At 37.4% G+C, this 27,087-nt stretch overlaps 1 protein-coding gene across 4 annotated transcripts in view; it reads left to right on the top strand.

Annotated features, from left to right (window-relative positions):
• Positions 1 to 27,087, top strand: part of ATRNL1 (attractin like 1) — a 774,854-nt gene that overhangs the window by 18,299 nt on the left and 729,468 nt on the right. For all 4 annotated transcript variants that reach the window (XM_023240973.2, XM_023240974.2, XM_045040724.1 and 1 more), the window contains exons 2-5: positions 11,296 to 11,379; positions 12,796 to 12,909; positions 18,744 to 18,872; positions 20,517 to 20,725. In XM_023240973.2, coding sequence (XP_023096741.2) covers positions 11,296 to 11,379; positions 12,796 to 12,909; positions 18,744 to 18,872; positions 20,517 to 20,725 — 536 coding nt within the window. The remainder of the gene's footprint in view (positions 1 to 11,295; positions 11,380 to 12,795; positions 12,910 to 18,743; positions 18,873 to 20,516; positions 20,726 to 27,087) is intronic.

Here is a 27,087-nt window from a genome sequence, read left to right on the forward strand (position 1 = left end):
TCTAAGTTTGTGGTAATTTGTTAACACAGCAATTAAAAAAAAATTCAGGAACATATTTAGCAACAAATCATTGAAAAAGGTATTCTGATTGAGTTTCAGTTAATCATAGTGTTCAGTTAACCAGAAAATTAAATTAATTCCTTAAGTATGGTGGTCTATTGAGTTTTATTATTTTTAACAACAATAATAATGCAGGTTGATTCATACTTTGTGTACTTCCCTTTCCTCCTTGTCTTTGGTCTGCCATGAATGATGGGAATTAACACTCTGAATGGTTGGCATAAGTACTAATTAATATTTGGATCCTTGAAAAGAAGATGCTGTGAAATTTTAGCTGTCTGATCCACTTGGCTCTATTTGACCTACACGATTCTATTCATACCATTCATTTCATTCTGAAATACTACTTGAGCCAATAGTAAGATAATACTACTTTACCTTTACCTCAACCATATGCTCCCTAAAAGTGAATAGGAAAAATATAGACAGCTTAAGATTTCAGAGTAATTAGCAGACGTGAAGTCAGTTTAGCCAGAAGGGGAAGAGGTTGTCCTTATTATAGATAGTAGATGAATCTGAAAAGAATAATACTATGTGGAAGAGACTATGACTAAAAAATGCTTGCACTGTATAGTCATCTCAGTGACTTAAGGCAGTGCTGAGGAAAAATGCATTGATGAGCTAGAATTCTCATATTTGGGAATATAATTATTAAAATTTTAGAGTTCAGAATTTGTTGAGAGATAGGCTGAAAAGTCAGATAGATAATGGTTAAAATATCAGCTTTATCAGTGCAGATATGGAGAACATGAATTTCATGTATGGCCATAATGGATTATCTAATAGTTCACTTCAAAATTAAATTTACCCACAGGCAGAGTTCAGTAACTGAGGGTCCATGTTTCTGGGCAAGACCCTTATATTGCACGGAAGAAAGTAGGCATAATGCACCCTCTCAGCCTGGAGTTGACTCAGCCTTTCATACTCAGTTTTTTCTTCTTACTTTTCCAGTCAGAAGCCATGTCTTCTCCACTGAGGAGGAAGGAAGGAGTGAGTGTGGGCAGAGAGGCCAGGAGTTTCACTCTAATTAAAATCCCTCCGCATGGAAACATGAGGAGTGAATAATACATTCTCTCTCTTACAATCAGTAGAAAATAAATGAGTACAACTGAATCAGATCTTTTCAAAAATGAAGTATCTTGCCTGGTAACTTAATTTCTTGTTCTCATTTGTGTAGCTTCCGTGCTCAGTATGCATGAAGTCAACTTGACATTAGCCATATTTAACATGGCCAGAAATCTTGAAGTAAATGCCTAATTATTGTATTTGGCCCACAGATGTTTAAGTATTTGAATGAAAGACTTTTGAGTACCCAGAATGGCTTCTGTCAATTCCAGTACAACTTATCTACAGATGAGTATTGACACACAATAGCTAAAAGGTTAAAACACTGAAAGCTATTTTGATGTGGTCTTAGTAAGATTCATCCTAAAGGCACTGTTTTGCCTTGGCAACTATTTGAATCCTGGTTGAGACTGGGAAAGATTTGCAATGGGAATACAGTTATTTTGAAGGATCATAGTAAAAGGTTTTATTTGCTGGAGGAGACATGGTGATGGTCTTAACAGTGGCATTCTACCAGAAGTCAATTATTTTTCACCTCAAATCATGCAGAGAGTGTATTATGGGTAGTTCTGTCCTATCAGATGTGAGAGCTAAGCACATCTAAGATATACTGTTTGTTATCACTGAGGCCAGTCTGTAGAGGAATTTTAGTTAGCGCGTGCTGATGCCAGTCAACTATTATAGTTGGCTTGGTTAGTGCACTTCTATGGTGGAATACTTATGTGGCCAGAATACGGTTTATTCAAATCAGCGTTCTCTAAAGTGGGGTGGTCTCTTAAGACGACTTACTGGAGTGTGGGAAGAAAATATTAGGACTTCTAATGGTGTTATTTTTAATTTCGAGTTTTAAAATTTATACTTTATAGTACACAATATTTTAAATCGTGCGTGTTTATTTAAATGTAAATATACATATATTTGAGTTATGTAATAAAAATTTTTACTGACAAGGGAGCATGTAATTAAGGTATGAAGACTACTGGTCTAGCAGATGAGGTCACCTGCCTTTTTATTAGGAGTCAGGTGGATGGAGAATACAGACTTAAGAGTGGAGGGTGCACAGTGCACTGGTGAGGAAACTACAACACATACAAGCTCAGCTGTGTAATACAATAATGTATCACCATGCGGAAAGGAAAAGAGCTAATACCAATGAATATAACCTAGAAGTACTCTTTATTTTGTTTAAAACATTGTTTTTCAATTCTTTTTTTCATGTTTATTTATTTTGAGAGAGAGTGTGCACGAGTGGGGCAGGGGCAGAGAGAGAAGGTGTGAATGAGCAGGAGTGGGGGTGGAGAGGGGCAGAGGGACAGAGAGAGAACATGCCAAGCAGGCTTTGTGCTGTCAGCACAGAGCCCAGTGTGGGGCTCAATCTCACAAACCGTGAGATTAAAAAGCCACCAGGAGCCCACTCTTCATTTTGCTTAAAAAGGAATTAATAAACTGTTAAACAGTATTTTAACTAAAAACATTGTTTTATAAAAAACTTCCAGGGGTGCCTGGGTGGCTCAGTTAAGTGTTGGACTCTTGATTTCGCCTCAGGTCATGATCTTACAATTTATGGAATCGGGCCCCATGTTAGGCTCTGTGCTGTGATAGTGTGGAGCCTGCTTGGGATTCTCTCTCTCCCTCTCTGTCTCTGATCCTCCCACACTCACTCATGCTCTCTCTGTCTCAAAATAAACAAACAAACACAGAAATATAAAAAAACTAAAAAAGGATGGCTTGCAAAGGTGACTCTGCATATAGACTCCCCAAGTGTATTTGACTATTCCTTATTCCTTTAGTGGTTGTTGCCAGCACTGAAACCATTTTTTTAATTAAACAGGATTTATTGTCTCAGACTTTGTAGTATTACAACTACTGAATTTCTCTTATTTTTATAATGTTTTGATCAAATTTTGTATTCACAGCCAGGATAGAGGACAATAATTCCAATTGATTCAATTTTAGTTTTGTTTAATGTTTGTTGGTGCTGGCTTTCCTGCACTCAGTAGTGGGCATTCCTGTATTTTAAATAGCACAGCATGTTTATTTGATCAGGGACTGTAGATTGGGCAGTTGTAGCTAGATGAGACATTTGAAGGCATATGGGCATGTGACAGGCATCTAGACCGCTATTGGCAATCTTTTTTCTGTAAAAGGCCAGATAATAGATATTTTAGGCTTTGCAGGCTAGATGGTTTCTGTTGCCGATACTCAACCCTGCTCTTGCAACATGTTAGCAGTCTTAGACATATGTGAGCACATGGGTGTAGCTGAATTCCAGTAAATCTTCACTTACACAAACAGACAATAGGCCAGTAGTGTGTGGAGCTCTGATCTAGATTAACATGTCAGTATGGCACTGAATTCAAGAAGAGTCATGCCACAAAGTTTTAAAAAATAAGTTAGTTGTTTCAAACTTAGAATGTATTGTAGAAACATTAGAAATAGCAAGTTCAGTGTCTGTTTCCATGGGGAAACAATTTCTGCTAACCTCTGTGAATGGCCATACTTTATTTCTTTGCATGCTTGGTAATTTTTTATTATTGTAATGTGATAATTGTGGAAATCAGAGTCTTCTCTCTCAGGGTTTGTTTTTTCTTTTGCTTATGTGGGTTGTAGTTAGGGATTTTTCTAAACTACTTCTGTTATGACTGTATTCTTTGTTGGGTATGCTCTCTAAAGATTTTGTTCTTTTAGTTTGTGGTCATCTAGTGACAAAGATTTCCCTGAATGCATGAAGCCAAAGGCAAAATAAATAACTCTCCTAGTCTTTGCAGATTAACTCTTGTGGGGCATTCCTCCAGTGCTTAGCTCCATTGTTTATGCCTCTGCCTTAGCCTTCATTTCCTTCTGGCTTTCAGTCTAAAAAGTAGCCAGAGGTGATAATGTAGAGTCTTCTTAGGTCTTTTTTGAGCATGTAGTTTTCCCTGGGGATGCATGTGGCTTCCCAGATTCCCGTTTAGGCCCACATACTGGATAGTTTTTCAATATCCTAATTGTTCAAAGAATCTCTCTCCAGATTTTCCTTCCAGGCTCTTTGTAGATCTGTTGTTTGCTTCCTCTGTAAACTTTTGCCTAATGCAGCAGGGGTTGTCATATTTGCCTTTCAGTGTTTTTGAGGATTGCCTTCTGTATAGCTGTCTTTTTGTTTTTGTTTGTTTGTTTTGCTCTGAAAGGGTTTCATGCTAGGCATGGGATGATTTTCCTACTGTATCAGCAAATGATTTTGTGAATTAAATGCAAAAATGTTAGGTAAACTTAGCTGCTCAAGGGAAAAATGCAATTAAATTTATACTTTCTCTCCTTGAACCAATCATAGTAACTGTTAAGTCTATCCTCTCTATTGTTATACCACTGTCATCTGGATCACCCTGTACAGTCTCAGCATCAGACATTCCCCACTGATTCACTGAATGACTTTCAGCTCCCCAACATAGCAGTGCTGTTTCATGAGCCTCCAAATTTTTACACATGCTTCTGTTGGCAGTACTGTTAAATTTATTCTTACTATATAGTGCTAGATTAAATTTGGTCATATTTTGTTTGGGTTTTTTGCATGAAGGATATTTGTAATTTTAATTTCTTCTTCTGTTGGTTTTGTCAAGTTGTACTATTTAAGGAATTATTCCTTTCATCTAAAATGTTAAATGTATTGGTAGGAGTTGTTCTTAAAGTCTTGTTTATTTAGTAGCATCAGTAGTGATGTTTCTCTTTTCCTTTTTGATCATGTAATTCATATTTTTTTCTTGGTAACTTTTGCTAGGGGGTTATTAATTTTATTAGCCTTCATGAAGCCAGCTTTTAGTTATGTTAATTTTCTTTATTATATGACTTTTCTATTTAAGAGATTTCTGTTATTATTCTCCTCTTCATATTTCCTTTCTTTTCTCTTTTCTTTTTTGTTCTTTCTCCCTCCCCGTCCCCCTCCCCTCCCCTCCCCTCCCCTCCCCCTCCCCCTCCCCTCCCCTCCCCTCCCCTCCCCTCCCCTCCCCTCTCCTCTCCTCTCCTCTCCTCTCCTCTCCTCTCCTCTCCTCTCCTCTCCTCTCCTCTCCTCTCCTTTCCTTTCCTTTCCTTTCCTTTCCTTTCCTGTTTATTTATCTTTGAAGGAGAGAGAGAGCCAGAACATGAGCTGGGAGGGGCAGAGAGAGAGAGGGAGACACAGAATCCAAAGTGGACTACAGGCTCTGAGCTGTGAGCACAGAGCCTGACTCGGGGCTCAAACTCACAAGCAGTGAGATTATGACCTGAACCCAAGTTGGACACTTAACCAACTGAGCCGTACTTCATACTTTCTTTTGGTTTAATTTACTGTTCTTTTTCTAGCTTCTTGAGCTGTGTAACCTTGGATAATTGATTTTCAGTTTTCTAATATGCACATCAAGAGCTAAAATTTCTCTCTAAATGCTGGCTTAGCTTCATCTCATAAAATTTGACATGTTGTGGTTTTAATATTATTCAACTAAAAATATTTTCTAATTGTCTTGTTGACTGAGAGGCCTGTTACTTAATTTGCAACTATTTGGGGCTTTTAATTTATCTTTTTTTTGTGTGGTCACTCTATGGGACTGCTGCTAATTTTATGGTTTTTGGATGCGTGATTACTGTAGCCAGTTGTTATTGATTAAATTGATTTAATTCAATTCTGGTGTTACTTGTTGGCATGGCTTAAGAACAAGTGGTCATACGAAGAAGGTGGGAATTTATTTTTCTTACTGTCAACTCTGGCTTCGGAAGGATTTTTGCAGGCTCAAGGTTCTCATGCGCATCTACCCATATGACACCTTCCTAGGTCTTAGGGTTTTTCTTCCTCTCAGGGGCACTCTCCTAACACTGGAGTTTTGCCATGGCAGCGAATTAGACTTTTTCTGTAATTCTGCTCGTCTCACAATCTGATCCTGGGCCTGCTTTTCAGCTTGATCATCTTTCTGGCTTCAGGAGTAGAAATTGCCTTTAAATATGAGAGTCTCCTGGCTTTTACACTCTACCTAGAGCTGGATTGGTGGATGATGAACTGAGCCTTACCCGATGCTGGGAAAACTGTTCATTGCCAGGTGTCTCACTAGAGGCACTCTGCTGCAATTGACTTCCTTTCGCACATCAGTGACCTTTTATAGCAATCACCTAATGCCACAGTCCTTGTGATTACCCTTGCTACTGTACTTCTCAAATATTAGAGCTGTTGCATTAGCCTGTTGTCGGTGCATAACCTTCCACTGAACAAGTGGAAGTCTCAGTCATTGTGATGCTGTAGCTTGCCAGGAGTTGTTGCTACTCTGTCTACCATCTGCCCAGTGAGTGATCCAACCCCAGAATCCGGTCCTGAAGATCTGCTTCCTGGTGGTAACTGTTAGTTTGGTCACCCTCCCCTCCGCCACCCTGAAGCAGAAGTATCTGCTTTTACACTGAGAATCAAGCACATGTAGTATACTTGGGAGATGCAGAGATACAGAGTAGTATAGAGGAGAAAAGTAGCCAGTTAGAAGTATGTTACCAAGTCAGCTACCACAGTGGGTGACTAGCATTTAATCCCACAAGGAAGTACTGGGGGAGGGGGGAATGTCCTTCAGTATTATCCCAACAAAGAGGTAAGGAAGCTTGGGGGTACCCTTACCAAATCATTCATTGGCTAGGGGCTACCCCTCGGAGGATGCTGATTTATAGATAGGCACTTTCAGCTCAGCATATGCAGAGGAAGTGTGGGTTCCTGCAGCCAGAGGGGAGCCTCCAGCAAAGATGCAGGTGCTCATCTGAGGAAGTTAGGTTGGAATGTGTGGAAATAGTGAGGGGGTCTGAGAGGATATGGGGGTAGCACAGACACTGTCAGCTACTTCATAAGGTGTGTCTGTTTTAAACTATGCAACATAATACCAACTGACTTTGTGCAATTGTAATTTATTCCCATGACAACTCTTTTTTTTCCACATCTTTGCCAATATTTGGTATTATTCTTTTTAATTTCGGCCATTTTGTTGTGTGCATAGTGGTGTGATACTGGGATTTTATTTTGCCTATCCTTGATTATTTTGGGTCTAAATATTATTTTGGGTGTAAATATTATTTTGGTTGATTGGTTTGGGTCTAATCAGAAAAGAGAATCACAGTAATTTTAACAGGAGAAGTTTAATGAAAAGAATCTTTGACTGTAATAGGGATTGGAATAATGAGAGATTGGCTAGTAAGAAGTAATGGGAATTCGAAAGAATGTAGAAATAGTGGATATAAGGAGCAGCCACTACTGTCCTTATGGTTGATAAGGAACACTTAAGAGCGCCCCCCCTCCTGGCCTGAGATCCAGACCTTGTTGGGAGGGCATGGCTATGGCTCACTGAATGGTGCAGTTGCTGTAATGCTGCCCTGGTAGAAATTACTTGTTATCTGCCCTTGGGAATTTGCTATGTTTATCTTATTGGAAGATGGGGTGTGCTGTTTACGGGGCAGTGTCTCACTGAAGGCACTCTGCTGCAGAATTGTCTGAGGGGAGGTGCTGGGAGAGGCTGTTGGTGGCTGGGTTGCTGGCCATTGCATACTATAGGAGCCTAGTTCCGGAGAAACCAAGCTGCAGGAGCTTGGTGAGGAAGTACATTGGAACCACCAAGCAAAACTCTTTCCTCCTGTGATCTCTCTAGTGCACTCTGTTGACAAAGTATGCCAACTTAACATCATGCCATCTGACAAAGAAAAGATATTTAAAGGACCCAGATCCATTTTCACATAGGCAGTGTGGATTTTGAGGTGAGAGGCAATGGATAATTGAACAGTCTACCCTTTGATTATTCATCTTCTTTATCCTTCCTTCTAAACATTGGGGCGCCTGGGTGGATCAGTCAGTTGAGCGTCCGACTTCGGCTCAGGTCAGGATCTCGCAGTTTGTGAGTTCGAGCCCTGCATCGGGCTCTGCTGACAGCTCAGAGCCTGGAGCCTGTTTCAGATTCTGTGTCTCCCTTTCTCTACCCCTTCCCTGCTCATGCTCTTTCTCTGTCTCTCACAAATGAATAAATGTTAAAAAAATTTTTTTAAACATATATGAATTCTCCAACAACCAAGCAACACTGTATTTTTAAGAAGATACACGTCTTCAACTGAAGTTCTCACCCTTTGTTCCAAATGAGGCAATACACAGTTCCAAGAACCATTGTATCTACGATCTATGATTGGTTGTATTAATTACTCTTCATATCTGGTCATAGTCATACTGAATATGCCATTATCTAAAGTCTAAATTGTCAAGTTAACTTACAACTTGTATGTAAAATAAACATGGGAAGGAGAGAAGATCTGCACATGACAAGCAAATAGAAACTATGTAAAGCTGTTATGATCTTTGTTTCTATGATTTGTTACAAGATGATAATTGATATCTGTGGTTTTGTTCTTCCAGTCCTTATTTTTGTTTCCCCTGCTCTCACCTAGAATCTCAACATGTTGGGAGTTTCACCTGGTGGAATGACACAAAGCCAGTGGGTTGAATTCTCAGTCGTCCTGCTGTAGTTTAGATATTTTTTCTGGGCCTGTCTTGTAGATCTCTCACCCTGTTTTAGCTGTGTTTGAATGTGCTGTAAACCTGTGCATCAGAATTACTTTTTATAGTTTTCAATTAACTGCCAAAATTTTAAATCTTGTCCTTTTGTCTTTTTGAATTTGGTAAAGCGTATTTGTTTTATAGGACACATCTGATCATCTCTGTAATTGAAATATCTTCGGGTCTCTTCCTGTTGTCTGTTGGTTCTTATTTTGCTGTCTTGCGTCTTCATATGTTGTATTATCTTTAATCATGCTGGACATTTTATTTGAAAAATTATTGGAAGGAATAATGTGAGGCCTAGAATAATGTTACCTTTCTTTGGAGAGTAATTTTGTATCTTCTGTTAGGAGCTTTGACATACTGGCAGTTCCAGTATCACCTGAAGCCAATTGTAAGCCTTGGGGTTTCCTAACACCCAGTTGACTCATAGCTAGGCTGCAGTCCATGTTGTGGCTGGTTTATTTCTGATACACTCTTACCCTAGTAACAGGTCATTGTGTCTCAATTCCAAGTGCCATATTGTTTGAGCCTCTACCTTTTGTGAGCCTTTGCCTTCAATTTTATCTCCCTCCCTCTATCAGGCTGCCAAAAGCACTCAACGTCCTGATGCTGTCTTCTTGATAGACAAGTCTCTCCAGAGCAAAAACAGCTCTGAATGCTTGCCTCCTTTTAAAGAATTTGCAACTTTTGGGTCTTGGGTTGGTAGATGCTACCATTTTGCTACTTATAAGACGCTTTTAAGATTTTAAAATTATTCCTTAGCTTTTTAAAGCTGTTTACAATACAGGGTTTGTCTGAATTACCTTATCTGGTATTGTTGAAAGTGAAAAATTAGGACAAGTTTTTTAACCTGTTCTTTAAATTTCGCCTCAGTTTTCTCATCTGTAGTATGGGATTAATAATTACAACCTCATAAGGTTTTTGAGATTTTTAAATGAGGTAGCACATTAGGCACTTACAGTAGATCCTGACACATGGAAACGTGTCAATAAATGGCTCAATTTATTATTACATTAATTTGAGAATATTGGAATTTGTTCTTGAAAACCTTTTCCAAGTATAAAATAGCCCCTTTATTACCTAAAGTAATTTGCAGGGATTATGAAAGACTTACAAATAACATTCTTTTTTGACTGACATTTCTGTCAACCATGATTTAGGTAAATGAAGCTTTTTGTTTTTGTTTTTGTTTTTTCCCCTAGTGTATTTGAGACTTTATACTGTAAGGAGAATTTAATTTATCTAAAACTAGATAATGACCCTGAGATCTATGTGCATATGTGTGCATATGTGATATATGTGTTTATATATAAGTGATATATAAAGACTGATAAGCCCTTGTGTGTATATGTATATGTTTGTACATATAAATATATAAAGGCTAAATGGGAAGATATCTTAATTATTTAAAATATGGTCTTTTGTGGGTGAAACAATTGGATTGGAGCTAAGGAGGTACCAATGAAGTAGAACTGAGATCTTGTTTTAAATATTTTTAAATTCTGAAAACTGAAATTTTTCTTAAAATTAAAAAAAATTTTTAGGCAGAGAGTATGAATTGGGGAAAGAGGCAGAGGCAGAGAAGGACAGAGGGAGAGAGAGTGAGAATCTTAGGCAGGCTCCATGCTTGGTGTGGAGCCCAACATGGGTCTCCATCCCACAACCCTGGGACCATGACTTGAGCTGAAATCAAGAGTTGGGACACTCAGCCCACTGAGCCACCCAGGTGCCCCGAAAATGGACATGTTTCTAATGGTCTTTTTCTTTTTTATGTTTTAAATAGAGGATAATTATAAATAGAAGATAGTTACATCAGCAGTCCTGGTACGTGGGAAACAAATTCAGTGACAGATGGTAGCTATTCTTATGGTGAACATAGCATAGTGTATAGACTTTTTAAATCACTGATTTGTACACCTGAAACTAGTATAATATTGTGTGTTTACTTAGATTAGAATAGATAAATAAATAAGTAACTTACTACTTGAGAATGAGTGAGAACTACAAAAACAAAAGCCAAAAGCAAATACAGCTAACAGTGGGACTCTGAAGCTGGTGTGTACAAAACACAATTGCTCTGGTTCATTGAACTGCATCTTTTAAAGTGTGTTTGACCTTCCAAGGTCTTTTGCCTCCACCTTTTTTGTGTACAGATGCAATTTAACTTCATCTATTTTGCATCCAGATTAAACCCATCAGCACAATATTCAGTCTTGCAGTGTGTGTGTTTTTTAAAAAATATTTATTTTGGAGAGAGAGAATCTGAGTGGGGGGGGGCAGAGAGGGGGACAGAGGATCTGAAGCGGGCTCTGCGCTGACAGCAGAGAGCCTCATGTGGGGCTTGAACTCACAAACTGTGAGATCATGACCTGAGCTGAAGTTGGACATTTAAGTGACAAGCCGCCCAGGCTCAGGTGTGTTTTTACCGTGTAAAATAAAACCAAGTATGTCACGGTTTAAAGAAATACAAAATAAATTCTTTCAAGATGTAGAGAGATGTATGGCAATTTGGAAATTTTCCTAATTTGTAAATAATTTTTCCCTGTTAGAAAATGCTATATCCTGTTTCTTTGATTTGATGTCTTTTTAATTTTCTTATGCTACTATATGTCTTAAAGTTACTTTAAGGTACTTGTTTTCATGATTTTGTTTTCTAGGTTAACCGAACCTTCTGGATATTTAACAGATGGTCCAATTAACTATAAATATAAAACTAAATGTACATGGCTAATTGAAGGCTAGTAAGTATATAATTTGAATTAATTTATTTTATTCTTAAATGATAAAGAAGGTGATCATATAAATGTTAAAGCATTATCTTATAGTGTAATTTTGTAGTTCTATAGTTCATGCGATTGCTTATAGTTTATTCAGTCATTATTCATGATATTTTTAAATGAGATTTACAACTACTAGATATCACATTTAATATAAATTATAGTACCCCTTTACTTGTGATAGTAGTTTGTTACATATATTTTATTTTTGAGTTATGTTAGTGTGGCAGTAAATTGAGTAGGCATTTTGGCTTGCTTTAAACATCTTACGGAGTTTGAAGATGCCATAGAAAGTATAAAAATATTCCATGCTGAATTGTGCCATTGGTTCATACTAGTCAGCATTTTAGTTATAAAATAGTTATATATATGTTTTAAATAGAAGATAAAAAAAGAACATTTTGTAGGAGAGAGTTAATTATCCTTTTACAGTATTTTTCAGTAATTGGGCTTGAGATTGAATTGATCTATTTAAACATACTGTGAATAGATCATAAATGAATTGATAGAAGTTATTTTTGAACCATTTTATGATTTAGAAAATGTTTTTTTGGGGGGAGGGTTACTTAGAAAGTTTTTAGAACTTAAAAGTTATTCTCTGTGCATCTGTGCTCTCATTTTGTTTGTGTTTTACTTGTTTGTTTTTTGTTTTTTAAGTTAGCCCAGTGTTGGGCTTGAACTCATTACCCCAAACTCAAGGGTCACATGCTCTACTAACTGAGTCAGACAGGCACCCCCCCCCCCCCGCCCTTCTCTTTTCATTTTGTTCATTTGTTAATAGTATATCAAGACCTTTTGATTAAAATTTCAAGACCATATTGGTTGGGGCCTTTAGTTAATAAGGACTGTGTAGAAATGAGTTGCTACTTTTTGAGTGTTGAATTTTAGAAATCAACTTTATTTAACTGTAATTTGCATACAATAAAATGTATATTAAGTGTACAGTTCAATAAAGTTTCAATAATGTAATCTATGTAATGTCCACTTTAATCAAGACATAGAACATTTACTGCTGACTAAATTTTCAGAAAATGGTGATTTATATATACAGCCTATTAATAGATTTTGAAGTTGTATGTCATTTTTGCTATTTATTTATCTATTTATTTATTTATTCATAATCTCTACACCCCACATGGGGCTCGAACTCATGACCCTGAGATCAAGAGTCACATGCTCTTTTGACTGAGCCAGCCAGGTGGCCCTCATTTTTACAATGTAGATATGACTATCAGTCTTTTTTGACACTGGTGACTTAAGAATGCATAGAAAATTTTCTGTAAATAGGTTTTCTTTTACAGTATTCTGTTAAAAATTTTTTCGGACTGTGCTTTGAATATTGCATATTAATTTAAACATATTTTAATAATTTTTTTTCAGTCCAAATGCAGTGTTAAGATTAAGATTCAATCATTTTGCAACAGAATGTAGCTGGGATCATATGTATGTTTACGATGGAGATTCAATATATGCACCTTTGATAGCTGTTCTTAGGTGAGTAATTCTGTTTAATTGATGAGCCTATAGTTGTAGAAAAGTAACTAAAATTTTTGAATTTTAAATATACTGCTCTGTGCTTTAAAAAGTCCAGCAGAGATATTGATTGCTAAATTTCAAAGGTGATTATAATACAATGTTGCATACTGTGTCAACTTAGATGTATATAACAGTATAAATGCTGATTTAGGAAAGATCAATAAGTACTCTCAGAAATTCTTGTTAAGTATCCTTTATTCTCCTACATATAGTTTATTCTTTTAAAGCAATTTGAATATGTTTTCAGAACTACCTGTTGTAGAGATTAATGTGAGTTCTAGTTAACAAAGAAATAATAGACAAATGTATGTATTTTTTATAGTTGTCTATTTATTATAGTGAAATGAGAAATTTTCAATTCTGTACAGAAGGTCAAATTATACTTTATGGAATGTTTTAATAAAAAGTGTGTTTCTTTCATTTCTCAAAATTTGGGAATTTAAAAAAAAAATTTTTTTAATGTTTATTTTTGAGACAGAGAGAGACAGAGCATGAGCAGGAAAGGGGCAGAGAGAGAGAGGGAGACACAGAATGTGAAGCAGGCTCCAGGCTCTGAGCTGTCAGCACAGAGCCCGGCGTGGGGCTCGAACTCACGGACTGTGAGATCATGACTTGAGCCGAAGTCGGACGCTTAACCGCCACCCAGGAGCCCCAAAATTTGGGAATTTTGATGGTTCCAAAATATTTATTGTTAGGTAGTCAGGCTTAATTTTAAAGTTACAGCATTTTCAATATCGATTTAAAAGTCTTTTCTATATATGTATGTACGAATTATTCTAAAATGTTTTATGAATAGGAGAAAATATATTAGGCACAGGAAAAATTAGGATCATGTAATGTTGCTTTTGTGTGTAATTTAACTAACATGATTGTTGACCACAATTGCTGATTATGTTATTCCTTGTATTGGTTATTTCCATAGTATTGCTTACATGATCTGTCATTTGAAAAATTTTAAATAAATTATACAAGCTTATTGTTCCCTTCAAATTTTTTTTTTAATTTTTTTTTTCAACGTTTATTTATTTTTGGGACAGAGAGAGACAGAGCATGAACGGGGGAGGGGCAGAGAGAGAGGGAGACACAGAATCGGAAACAGGCTCCAGGCTCTGAGCCATCAGCCCAGAGCCTGACGCGGGGCTCGAACTCCTGGACCGCGAGATCGTGACCTGGCTGAAGTCGGACGCTTAACCGACTGTGCCACCCAGGCGCCCCTGTTCCCTTCAAATTTTTAAAAATTTTATTTTTACTATTTATGTTGCAAATATTCTGTTTGCTAGGAATGTGAACTATTATTTTTTGCATAGACATGTAAGCACTTGTATTTCTGAATGAATATTTTACAGTGACGCTTTAGGGTCGTAGATACAGTCTGTAATACTGCTTTTGCTCTAAACGCTTTCAGAATTTAATTTTTCAGTTGTTTGAAAGTTATTTAAAGGGTTGCCATAAGTAGCCCTTTCGTCCAAGGACAATACATAGAAAATGGAGTTCAGAGAAAGAGATAACATATGTTTTCACTCATATGTGGATCTTGAGAAACTTAACAGAAGACCATGGGGGAAGGGAAGGGGGAAAAAAACGTTACAAACAGAGAAGGAGAGAGGCAAACCATAAGAAACTCTTAAATACCGAGAACAAACCGAGGGTTGATGGGGGCTGGGGGAGAGGGGAAAGTGGGTATTGAGGAGGGCACTTGTTGGGATGAGCACTGCGTGTTGAATGGAAGCCAATTTGACCATAAATTATATTTAAAAAAAAAAAAACAACAACCATTCATTTGATACACAGTTTCTCCAATAAAGAGAAAGAGATACATAAAAAAAGAAAATGGAGTAGTCATGTGAGTAATTCTATTGTAGGATAATTTATTGTAACAATTAGATAAGATTCTGGGTTAATACATTAATTTTTATAAATTTAGGTTTTAGTCAGCTATCATTATTTTTATGTCATTGTAGACTGACCATCATTTAGATGTGTGCCTTTGCATTTGTTTTCCTAGTAGTTATAATGACTTTGCATTAATTGACAGTGATCCATTAACACTCTTACCAATGTTTTTTTGATACTAAAGGAAACTTTTGTAAGCTAATTAGCAGGTTGGGATTTACTCTATGACTTTGAAGATGGAGCCATTGACTTTTCATTGGCAAGTGTTCCTATTGGCTATCTTGAAGGAGATTGAAAGATGTTGCAAGATATTTATTGAGTATCCACTTGATGCTAATCAATGTACTAGGCAGTTTAAATGTCATCAAATTCTCACAAGGATCTGTGGAAGAGGTACTAATATCCCCATTTTATAGTTGAGAAAATTGAGACTCAGAGAAGTTGTTTTACTTCTAATAGATGGTGGAGGCAGGATTAGAACATGACCATCTCCTGACCTAAAAGCCTGTAACACAGAGTCTAAGTGTTTGAATTATTCTAATTTCATAAGTATATATTATTCAATAAACATTTGATAACTTAATTCCAGAGACTATCATAAGCCTGGAGGATATAGTAAGGATTAAGATTAGGTTATTGCAGTGACTTCACATACCAGGTACCTGGAGTTGGGCCAGACCTCATAGATTGAGTGCATAGACCTTCATAGAACTGTCCTTAGTTGAGATACGAGCTGCAGGTTCAGAGGTCCCCAGGTCATGCGCACTTCTGACCAGCTGGCTACAGATTTAAGGGTGCCCATCACTTCTTCAGGTTCAATAATTGAGTAGAATGACTCACAGAACTCAGGAAAACACTGTATCTATTATAGTTTTATGATAAAGGATAAAAATCAGGACCAGCCAAATGAAGAGATGTACAGAATGAGGTCTGAGAGGATCATAAACACAACTTTGTCTTTGGGATATGTTACCTTCCCATCACTATCCAGGAAGATCACCTGAGCTACAGGTATCCAGAGTTTTTGTTGGGGTTTCATTATGCAGGCATGATTGATTGAATCATTGGCCACAGGGTCGAACTGTGTCTCTAGTCCCCCTCCTCTCTCTGGAAGTTTGATTGATTTATTGTGGCTCAAGGCCCCAACACTTTAATTGCATGGTTAGTCTTTATGGTGTGGCCAGCTCCCATCCTGAGTCACTCATTAGCATAAATGAGCAGAGTTCCCCATGCATAACAGAACTGCTCCTATCACATGGGAAATTCCAAGGATTTGGAGGCTACCGCAGTACACAGCAGTTAGGCACTGGTGGTGGCATGCACACAGATTTTTTTTTTTTTTTACCGACACAAAGAGCATTATAATCAGGTTATGAAAAGAGTGCTGTATGATTTTAGAAGAAGTAACTAATTCTTCATGGTGAATTTCATCATGAGTACAAGAATGGCAGGCAAAGTATGGGGGTATGATAGGACGTTCTTGGTAGAGAAAAACATGTACAAAGGCATAGACTTATTAAAGAGCATTGTATTTTGGGCTAATATAAGCAATTATGAGTAATTTGATCATAGGAAATGAGAAGGGATTGGTAGGAGCCAGATTACCCAATGAACAGTAATTGGTACATCTACTGAATGCTTATCATGTGCCAGGCAGTATGCAAGAGTTCTTTGTATATATTTACTCATTTAATCCTCATAATAACCCTTTAGTTAGGGATTATTATTGCCATGGAGTTCATAAGTTCTCCATTTATAAATGCGAAATTGGGGCACAAAGAGATTCACTGAGTGCCTCAAAGTTGCCTAGCTAGTAAGTAATATAGTCAGAATATAAACTCAGGTTTTATAATCCCTTAATCACTGTAATGCTTTTTTGTATACCACAGTAAGGAAACTGCACTTTATTCTATAGGCACGACTTTTTAGAATGTGGAGAGTGGATTGTAATAGAGAAGTGTTATTTTTTATTGTGCACTGGATGTCATGTTTGTAAAATCACATGTAGTAGTAATTTGGGGCCTAGAAAGATAATATATTCCTGTAGAGTGTGCATGGGAACACTGGCAAGCCCTGGAGGGCCTATCTTTTACTAGTTCACTTTTACTCATAGTCTTTGGGGCCCCAGGTCAGAGCGAGGACCCTGGGTTCCACTTTTTGTTTTCTTATTTGTCTAAAGCAACCCAGTTTTTTTAGCCATTCAAACCTCATCTCTGACTTTGAAATCAGCAAATGCCCTTAAGGAGAAATGGCCCCGATAACTGGGCTCACCATCTTCTTAGTTCTCCAGTACCTTCAAACATATTTTTGTTTGTATGTTGTCATTTTTCTAGATGACTTCAGTGAGAGGGTTAGTTGGTCCAAATTTCCTGGTGTGTCATGCATGATGTGGAAACGCTCTTTTTTACAGTTTATTTTTAAAAATAAAGACTTTATATAAAGTACTTTTATTCTTTAAATAATTCTTTTTTTTAAAAAAAAGGACTTATAAATAAGTAACCAAGTAAACAATTCTGTTCCTTGTTTCAGAGAGATTAATTATATCTGTTAATATTATTTCTAGTAATGTACTCACTTTGATGTAATCTCACTATATTGAAAAATATATGTAAGACTGGTATTACAGAATTTGAAATCTTTTGACAGTCTTTTATTTTTTTTTATTAAAAAAATTTTTTTTTAACGTTTATTTATTTTTGAGACAGAGAGAGACAGAGCATGAACGGGGGAGGGTCAGAGAGAGGGAGACACAGAATCTGAAACAGGCACGAGGCTCTGAGCTGTCAGCACAGAGCCCGACGCGGGGCTCGAACTCACAGACCGTGAGATCATGACCTGAGCCGAAGTCGGACGCTTAACTGACTGAGCCACCCAGGCGGCTTTAAAAAGGTTTTGTTTCTTCATAAACATTAGTTAGTAGATGCAGTAATAATTAGAAAAGCATTAAGATTTGATTACTTTTTGTTTGCTTGGAGAGTATATAAAATAAATGATTTCACTATTCTATATCACTTTGTTCTGTCAAATATGATTTGAATGAGTAGTTCAGGTCCTGGGTGATGCCTACACATAAATTTAACAGTGCCTAAAAGAATGGGCTTTTTCGAGTAGTGTCACTTGTTGTTAGTAGCTTCTTTTCTCATATTGTATGTTTTCACAGATTTAAGAGGGTAGCATGGTGTAAGTAAATGAAGATATGTAATTTTTCGTCTTCCACGAGGAGATTTAAAAAGGGAAAAGTACCAATTACTACCTGGTTACTAACTCAGAACTCTTACACATTTATATCTGCTGCACCACCCTCCTCCCCTGCCCCCACTGTTTTCTTTTGTGTGCATATGAGCTTAAGTGTCTTTTGGAATATTAATATAATTTGATAAGTATGCAAATTTTGAAAAAATATAAATAGTGTGTATTTTTAGATGACCTAAAATACCTAGGTTAGTATACTGGAAGTATACAAGTTTAATGAGAATGTCATTGTAATCACTTAACTAGTGTGGAGTGTTCCTTCTGGCTTCATCAGAATTTGCAACCAGAGGGAAAAAGCAGAGGCGAATTAAGTGAAGGTTTATACATGAGTTAAGAGACCACCCTCTAGTACTGTAACAGTTGGATGGACAGCAGGATAAAAGGGAGCAATGGGCCATTGCCGTCCAAATGGTGTGAAGGAAGAAAAGGAGTATGATGGTATGAAAGCAATGTTCATTCACTGGCAGCAGTAGGAGGGCTAAATGGGTGAAAAATAGCACCTTGTTTTCGACTTAACCCTTTTTCTAGTTGCTTATCCTGTTACAGATATTTAGTGGTGATAACAAGAATATTTTTGAGTAAGTTTTATGTGGTTAGTAGCCCTATGTATATTAATATATACAGCGTTCAATTTTGCTCTCTTACAGTGGTTTGATAGTCCCTGAAATCAGGGGAAATGAAACTGTGCCTGAAGTCGTTACAACATCTGGCTATGCACTGTTACATTTTTTTAGTGATGCTGCATATAATCTAACTGGTTTCAACATTTTTTATTCGTAAGTATTTTTTAAAAAATTTCACATCATAATGGTTGTTATAATTCAACTTCCAAGAATTTATTGTTTATATGAATTTATTATGTCTTCTATATGAGGAGCAGGCTAGTATGTTAAATTTCAGAATTGCGAGATCTCTTCCTAAGTGACATAAAATCTTAATATGCCTCAAAGTACTGTCTAAGCTCATATTAGGATAATTTCTGAGTCTCAGGACATTACAGTGGTAAGTTTGGTTGACAGTTATTTATGAAATTTAAAATTGTTGGTAAATGATTAAGTAAACAACTACAAACAAGTGTAACTTTACTTGTAGCAGTAGGCATGTGGGATTAGAGGGAGTCTTCATCCATGTCTGTGCTTGAAGGAATTTTACTGCTAATTCGAAGATGGGTTTGTAAACTAAGTTTGTGTAGCCCTTCTGCTTTCCAGGGCTGTACTGGATACTTTATGTACGTTATGTTTTTTGATTCTCTTTACAACAATTCCGCGAAATGGGTATTTTCCCCATTTTATGTGTGAGGAAATTGAGGCTTAAGATAAGGTAAGTGGATAATACCACTGTCTCGTCATTTAAATAGAAAAGTAATTTGTATTAAGAATCTATTATGTGGCTGACACTTTATAAGTTTTTACATCTGGAAGTCCCAGGGGTGAAGTGAAGGAGCCAGAGATGCTTCCAGATGCTTTCACAGGAATGGCCATAGGGGAACTTCATAGACTTTTTAACCCCTTTTCTTTAGGAATGTAGAATATAGCCAGAGAATTTTACCATGAATAAGATACTCTAAATGTCTTCAGAATGTTAAAATTTAAAATCAGCAAGTTGTTGCAGGATTCATTTGTCTCAAGTATGTATGCAAGGAAGAATAAATATAGAGTAGGATATAATTGGTTAAAGGGCTTGAAAATAAAATTTTATTAACATCCTTTTTTTTATGACAGTGTATAGGTGATAGCATGCTATTTAAATATTATTATATAACCAGTTATATCTTGGCTTTTCATGTAGTTTCAGGTATTCCTGAATTTAATTTTTTCTGTAAAATTGTATATTCAAAATATTTCATACTTTATAAAACATTGCGCTTGGAACTGTATAGATTCTGCAAATGTTGAGTATGTAGTCCTTGGAAGTTTGGAGTCTTAGTAGCAAAGTAAACTCATTGAATTAATTAATGCAAATTGCAAATAAATATTTAAATTTTCAAAAAATGTTTATTATTTATTTTTTGAGAGAGAGAGAGAGAGAGAGAGTGAGAGTGAGTGCATGCTAGCAGGGAGGGGCAGAGAAAGGGGGAGGCACAGAATCCGAAGCAGGCTTCAGGCTCCGAGAGCTGTCAGCACAGAGGCTGATGGAGGGCTTGAACTCATGAACTGTGAGATCATGACCTGAGCTGGTTGGATGCTTAACCGACTGAGCCACTCAGGCGCCCCAATTGCAAAGAAATATGAACTGAATTGCATTAAGGATAAAAGGGTACAGAGTAAAGAACTGAAGTCACATGGTGAAATTGTGTTCAATGGAGCATTAAAGAGAGTAATAGAGCATAATTGCGTTAAATGGAAAAAGTTTACAAAGTATCAACCAAAATTATATTTAAATTACCTTGAATTTGAATATATATGAATTATATTTTACAGAATCAATTCTTGTCCTAACAATTGCTCTGGTCACGGGAAGTGTACCACTAGTGTCTCTGTTCCGAGTCAAGTGTACTGTGAATGCGACAAATACTGGAAGGGTGAAGCCTGTGACATTCCTTACTGTAAAGCCAACTGCGGCAGTCCGGATCATGGTTACTGTGACCTAACAGGAGAAAAGCTGTGTGTCTGCAATGATAGCTGGCAAGGTAAGCACGTGTGGTGTGATGGCTTTTGAAACATTGACTCACGTATCTATCTAATAAGGTGAAAAGAGATTTTACATTTGTTTGTTTTACTGTAGTTGGCACACCCAGATCTCACGTATTTATTTTTAGAATTCTCAAATGAGCGATCAACTTCTTAGTAAGTTTGTTTCTTCACAAGTAGCATTGGTAAAGATTTTGTCTACACCCTGTTTTGAGAATCAAATGAAGTTATACATGGCGAGCTTTTTAAATTGTGGGTGTGTGATCAGTACCATCTTCCGTAATTTTTTGTTGAATCCGGAAAGATTTGGTGACCTGACTGCATTAAATGTGTGGGCATTCAAATTTGACTTCTGATGGGTAAACACAGTGTACTGCAAACCTGTGCATCTTGCCTGGTATTACGGCTTAACTTATTTCTTAGGAAAGACTGACCTCTTGTGGCTGTTTTTCTAAAAGAACGATATTTTTAAAAATTGTTTAAAAGAAGATGAAGGGTTTCAACTGCTTATTGTAAAAGTAAGATTCCTGGGGGAAGAATTTCTAAATAGTTTTTATAAATAGCTGTGATTAAATACTAATTTTAGACTACATTGAAGTGTTTTAGCTTACTTAAATATTGGGGTATAAAATCATAAATTTTGTCATTGTGAAATTAAAAGAAGAGATACGTCCAGTTATCCATACATTGACCTGTCCAGAGCTTACTTTGTACTAATTGTATTTACTTTGTTCCAGCATATTAATCCTGTTGATTGAGATAACTTTGACTCAAATAAGTAATCCAGTCACGGGATCATGTGTTGTTACAGCCTGGTGTAGCAGCAATTCCTGTCAGATCTAAGTGAAAAGCCGGAGAGAACGTGCTCCTTATATAGTTGTATTCATCAGTATTTAGATGAATTTTTCGAAAAATGTTACTGAGTATTCTGAGTCCTCATTTAGAGGAATTCTTATTAAATCATGCCCATCTTAAACCTATGTTATCTCATTAAAAAAATTACTCTGGCACAAAATACCAGTGATTTCTTATTGAATCGAATTTGATTATTGTGACAGATACAGATTTCTCTCTGTCCTGTAATCATGGAGCATGTACTTTATTAAATGGCTCTTTTAATAATCTGTGATCTTTCTTGTCCTAAAATTGTCTTGGTACACCATTTTTTAAAAATTTTAATCTTGAAAGTAAAATAATGTACATTTCTGTGGAGAGAATGGTACATCAGGAATATATTTAAATTAAGGCCTGAGAAATCTAGAATAAGAATAGCTTAGACACATATGATTTGTCACAGTGACCTTCAACTGCTGTCAGTCTCCATCTCCTTTCAACAGTATTGAAAGCAAAAGAGGAATGCATTTGTGCACTATTCTCTGTGAACATCTCTGTCCTTTTTTTATTCTTTACTTTTTTTTTATCAGTCCTTTAAAATGTTTTCTGGGGGTGTGTAATATCTGGTTCTAATGTTATCTTTTACTTTTCTGGCTTTTGTTGGCATTTCGCATATTCTTGTCAGTAGTGCCTCAAGTCAAAAAACATCCCTGCCTCTTAACATATGTCTGTGAGCAAATGAAATGGGGTAGCACATACTGGGCATTTTCACTTTTAAAGCAAAGTTATAATATGAATAGTGTATGTGTGTATATACACATACACACATATGTTTTTATATGTGCCTTTTTTTATAATTATAAAATTTGCAGAAATCAGATACATTTTTATACCACTGTCCTTAATAGTGAATCAATCTCTGAACTGATGTGAATGTTTTGAGGGTAGAGTGCTTAGTGAAAGTGATACTGTGCTTTTTTTCTTTTTTTTTCTAAATTTTTTAAATGTTTATTTTTGAGACAGAGACAGAGCATGAGTGGGGGAGCAAAGAGAGTAGGAGACACAGAATCCAAAGCAGGCCCCAGGCTACAGCCTGTCAGCACAGAGCCCGACGCAGGGCTCGAACTCACAAACTATGAGATCATGACCTGAGCCGAAGTCAGATGCCCAACCGACTGAGCCACCCAACCGCCCCGATATTGGCCTTTTTTCAAGACAGATGATGTGCAGATTGGTTCCTTTGAGTGTCAGACCTGATCCTTGATTCTGTATTTAAGGAAGCATAGCTTAAAGTATCTGCGATTAATACCAGAAACTGTGTGGGGAAAAGTATTGTTTCTATTTCAGATATATAGAAAGGGGAGGAATCGTTGAGGGGAAAATGAGAGAGAGAGAGAGAGATTTGTTTCTAGGACATCTGGGTAATGATCAAAGAATGTGAAATTTAAAAATGAGAGCTGAGGAGGCAACCCGTGAGATTCAAACTCTGGCAGTTTTTTTGCAATTTGTAGTTGGAATTCTTTGGGATAAAAATAACAGATTATCGCTACCCCCATTTTATCCTTTTATGTTGGTTAATTTTACTATTCGGTTCTGTGCTAGTATACAAAAAAAAATGTTGGTTTAGAAACAGATTTTATAAAGAGGAAAAATGCAGAGGGAAAGCCCAGCGTATGTCAAGTCTTTGATTCCCTTCCTAACATTTCTTTAGTGCTTGTCCCACTTGGTCTTCATGGCTCCTTATTTTCTAACTTAGTTTTTTATGTGCACCTCCTAAGGCTTTTCTGCTGAGCTGTCACCATACTTTTCCTTCCCTTAACTTTCTCAATCATCTGCTATAATCTTTTTACTTTTTGAGGAATTTTTCCAAATAGAGTCTTTTTTTTTATTTTTTAACATATTTATTTATTATTGAGAGACAGAGTGACACAGAGTGTGAGCAGGGGAGGGGTAGAGAGAGGGGGAGACACAGAATCTGAAGCAGGCTCCAGGCTCTGAGCTGTCAGCACAGAGCCCACAGGGCTCGAACTCATGAACTGTGAGATCATGACCTGAGTTGAAGTTGGTCGCCTAACCAACTGAGCCACCCAGGTGCCCCTACACAGAGTCTGTTTTAACAGTAGATGGCGCTGTCAGTGTCAACTGTCCCCCCCCCGCCCCCCCCCCGCCCCCTTTCCTGTAGAAGGCACTTCTAAAAACCAAAAGCTCAAATAATGAAGAATATAGAAAATGCTAGGTAGCATGTTGAAGAGCACACAAGTTTGTGGTGTATTGCGTAATTTTGTCATAATACATGGTTGTCAAAGGTGATATGTACATATTAAATAGATTACTTAAGGGGTAGGGGCCTCTGAGGGCTCACCTGCTTTTGTGACGATTTTCACTTAATAAAATGTATGTTTAAGTCTTACAGTAGAGGAAAAGGCAACTTTAAAAAGCAGTTTTCTTTTAAGATGGTTTCCAAACATTGGGACAAATGAGGAATTTTTAAAAGACATCAAAATCATGATACAACAAATTGAGTGTATGTTCATATGTAGAGAATGCAGTAGAACGTTAATTTTCAAGGCAGTCTCCAAGGTGTGGTGTTCCTGAGCTCCCCCCTCCCCCCAGTCCATCAACTCCCTCATTAGAGTGGCTCCAGATTTCTCTCTTTTCCATAAATTAAACAAAATCTGGATCACTGGAAGTCTTTGATTGTAAGCAGAAACAGTTCTGGCTTACTCCAGCAGAAAAGGCAGTTACTGGAAAGTTATGGCAGAGACCAAGTCTCCCAGAATTCATTCTTCCATTCTTTTTAGTAATGGGATTCACCAAGTTTTTAGCTCAGCCCATGGTCTTCCAGCTACCACATTTCTCAGCCTTCCTTGCAGCTAGTATGGCTGTTGTACTAAGTTCAGGACAGTAGGACGGAAGTGGAAGTGTGTGTGGAACTTTTAGATTATTGAGGTCTTTTCAAATGGTGGTGGGTGGCAATGAGTTTAGTAACCAGCATTACTTGCCCATTTGCCTCTGGAGTATTTCGTGAGGGAGAAATTAACTTTCAGCTTATTTTATTTTATTTTTTAAATTTCTTTTAATGTTTATTTTTGAGAGACAGAGAGACAGACAGAGCGTGAGCAGGGGAGGGTCAGAGAGAAAGGGAGATACAGAATCTGAAGCAGACTCCAGGCTCTGAGCTGTCAGCACAGAGCCCGATGCAGGGCCTGAACCCACAAACCGTGAGATCATGACCTGAGCGGAAGGTGGATGCTTAACTGAATGAGTCACCCAGGTGCCCGTAACTTTCAGCTTATTTAAGCAACTTATTTTTGGTTTTCCTATTCCGTGCCCTAACTAATACAGATGGATACTGAATAGGTCTGAAAAAGGATGAAAGGCTAGAAAAACCTTGGTTGGAAAGAGGTAGGTACAGCGGAAGACTAGGTGGGTAGGTTCACAGCAACCTGGAAGTTGAAGCTGCAGGAAAGTTTAAGATATTCCTGTCGCTCCACTGGACCCTGGGATACCACCACTGGCATACTTACTGTGGACGCTACATGCTTCAGGCATGGATAGAAAGAATTCTAAATTGTTCTCACATCTTTGTATCACTTGTGAAGATTTCAAGTCCTGTTTATTAGCATCTGTTTGGCTAATGCTGGGTCTTACTCATACCTTGGCTACCTGGAGATACATAAATAGAGAATTTAACTTTTCTGATTTGTGTAGTGTGAAGGGATCCTGTGTCTGAACAAAATTCACGCAATGAAACATTTCCCCAAACAGGAAGGGGGGGGGGGTTGAAATGATTGAGTCTCTCAAACAAATAAAAAGCCCAAGTAAAATGTTTTTAAGTGTAGATTGTTGCCATAAGTGACAAGGAGTGTGCTAAGTTGTTCTCTTATGTGTGTTCAGAAAAGCTTTGCAACGTGGAATAGATGGTGGGAGTAGACAGGTTAAAAAGATAAACCCGCAGGCTTTAGCATCTTTTTTTCCTAATACACTACGCAAGACATTTTCCCCCCTGTTTCATAGAGATGAAAAATAGGTCACCATCTTTGTATATAAGACCATTACTTAACCATTTAAAAGTTGTTCCCAGGGTGCCTGGGTGGCTCAGTCGGTTGAGTGTTCAGCTTCGCTCAGGTCATGATATCATGGTTTGTGAGTTTGAGCCTCACATTGGGCTCTCTGCTATCAGTAGGAGCCCGCTTCAGATCCTCTGTCCCCACCCTGCACTCTGTGTCCCTCCCTCTCCCCTGCACCCCTGCGCACTCTCTCTGAAAAATAAATAAGCATTAAAAAAAACAACTGGGGTGCTTGGATGGCTCAGTTGGTTAAGCGTCTGACTTCAGCTCAGGTCATGATCTTGTGGTTTGTGGGTTCGAGCCCTGTGTCCGGTTCTGTGCTGACAGCTCAGAACCTGGAGCCTGCTTCAGATTCTGTGCCTCCCTCTCTCTCTGCTTCTCCCCAGCTCCTGCTCTGTCTCTGTTGCCTCTCAAAAATAAATATTTTTTTTTTAACGTTTATTTATTTTTGAGACAGAGAGAGACAGAGCATGAACGGGGGAGGGTCAGAGAGAGAGGGAGACGCAGAATCTGAAACAGGCTCCAGGCTCTGAGCTGTCAGCACAGAGCCCGACGCGGGGCTCGAACTCACGGACTGTGATATCATGACCTGAGCCGAAGTTGGCTGCTTAATTGACTGAGCCACCCAGGCGCCCCTCAAAAATAAATAAACGTAAAAAAAAAATTTAAAAAAATGTGCCTGTGATGTTCCTTTCCTATTCCACAATGTCCTCCTTAATCCTATTGTTCCAGCCTTTTAAATGTTTTTTAGGATATTCTTTATGTTTTCAATATTCTTTTTCAGTTCAGTTCAGACATAGTTCTTTTTTTTTTTTTTTTTAATTTTTTTTTTCCAACGTTTATTTATTTTTGGGACAGAGAGAGACAGAGCATGAACGGGGAAGGGGCAGAGAGAGAGGGAGACACAGAATCTGAAACAGGCTCCAGGCTCTGAGCCATCAGCCCAGAGCCTGACGCGGGGCTCGAACTCACAGACCGCGAGATTGTGACCTGGCTGAAGTCGGACGCTTAACCGACTGCGCCACCCAGGCGCCCCAAGACATAGTTCTAATGTAAGGATTGGAGTTTGTTGTTTTAAGCCTTTAAATTTTTGATTAAAAGATAATATCTAAATATATAAATCATGTAATTTGATAGTTTTTTATAATGCCTCTGATTCTTTATTTAAAGTCATACTCTATTTGGACTTCTTTCAGTTTCTTTCATGCTTCTTTGTCCCTTAGTATTTCAAGGCCTTTCTTATTTTAGAACTTCATGCTAGAACACCTCACCCCATTAACCTTCTAAGACCAGGTCAGATACTCCTGTTATATGTTTTCATAGAACTCTACCTTTTTAATTTATAGTATTTATCTCATTTATGTTTGTGTGATGTTTTGATTTTCTTTCCTATTGGAGTGTAAGCTCCATGAAGTGGAAAATGATTATGTTTAGATCACCTTTGCGTGTCCCCCAGT

This window comes from Felis catus, chromosome D2 (assembly GCF_018350175.1).
Source record: "Felis catus isolate Fca126 chromosome D2, F.catus_Fca126_mat1.0, whole genome shotgun sequence".
Taxonomy (NCBI): domain Eukaryota; kingdom Metazoa; phylum Chordata; class Mammalia; order Carnivora; family Felidae; genus Felis; species Felis catus.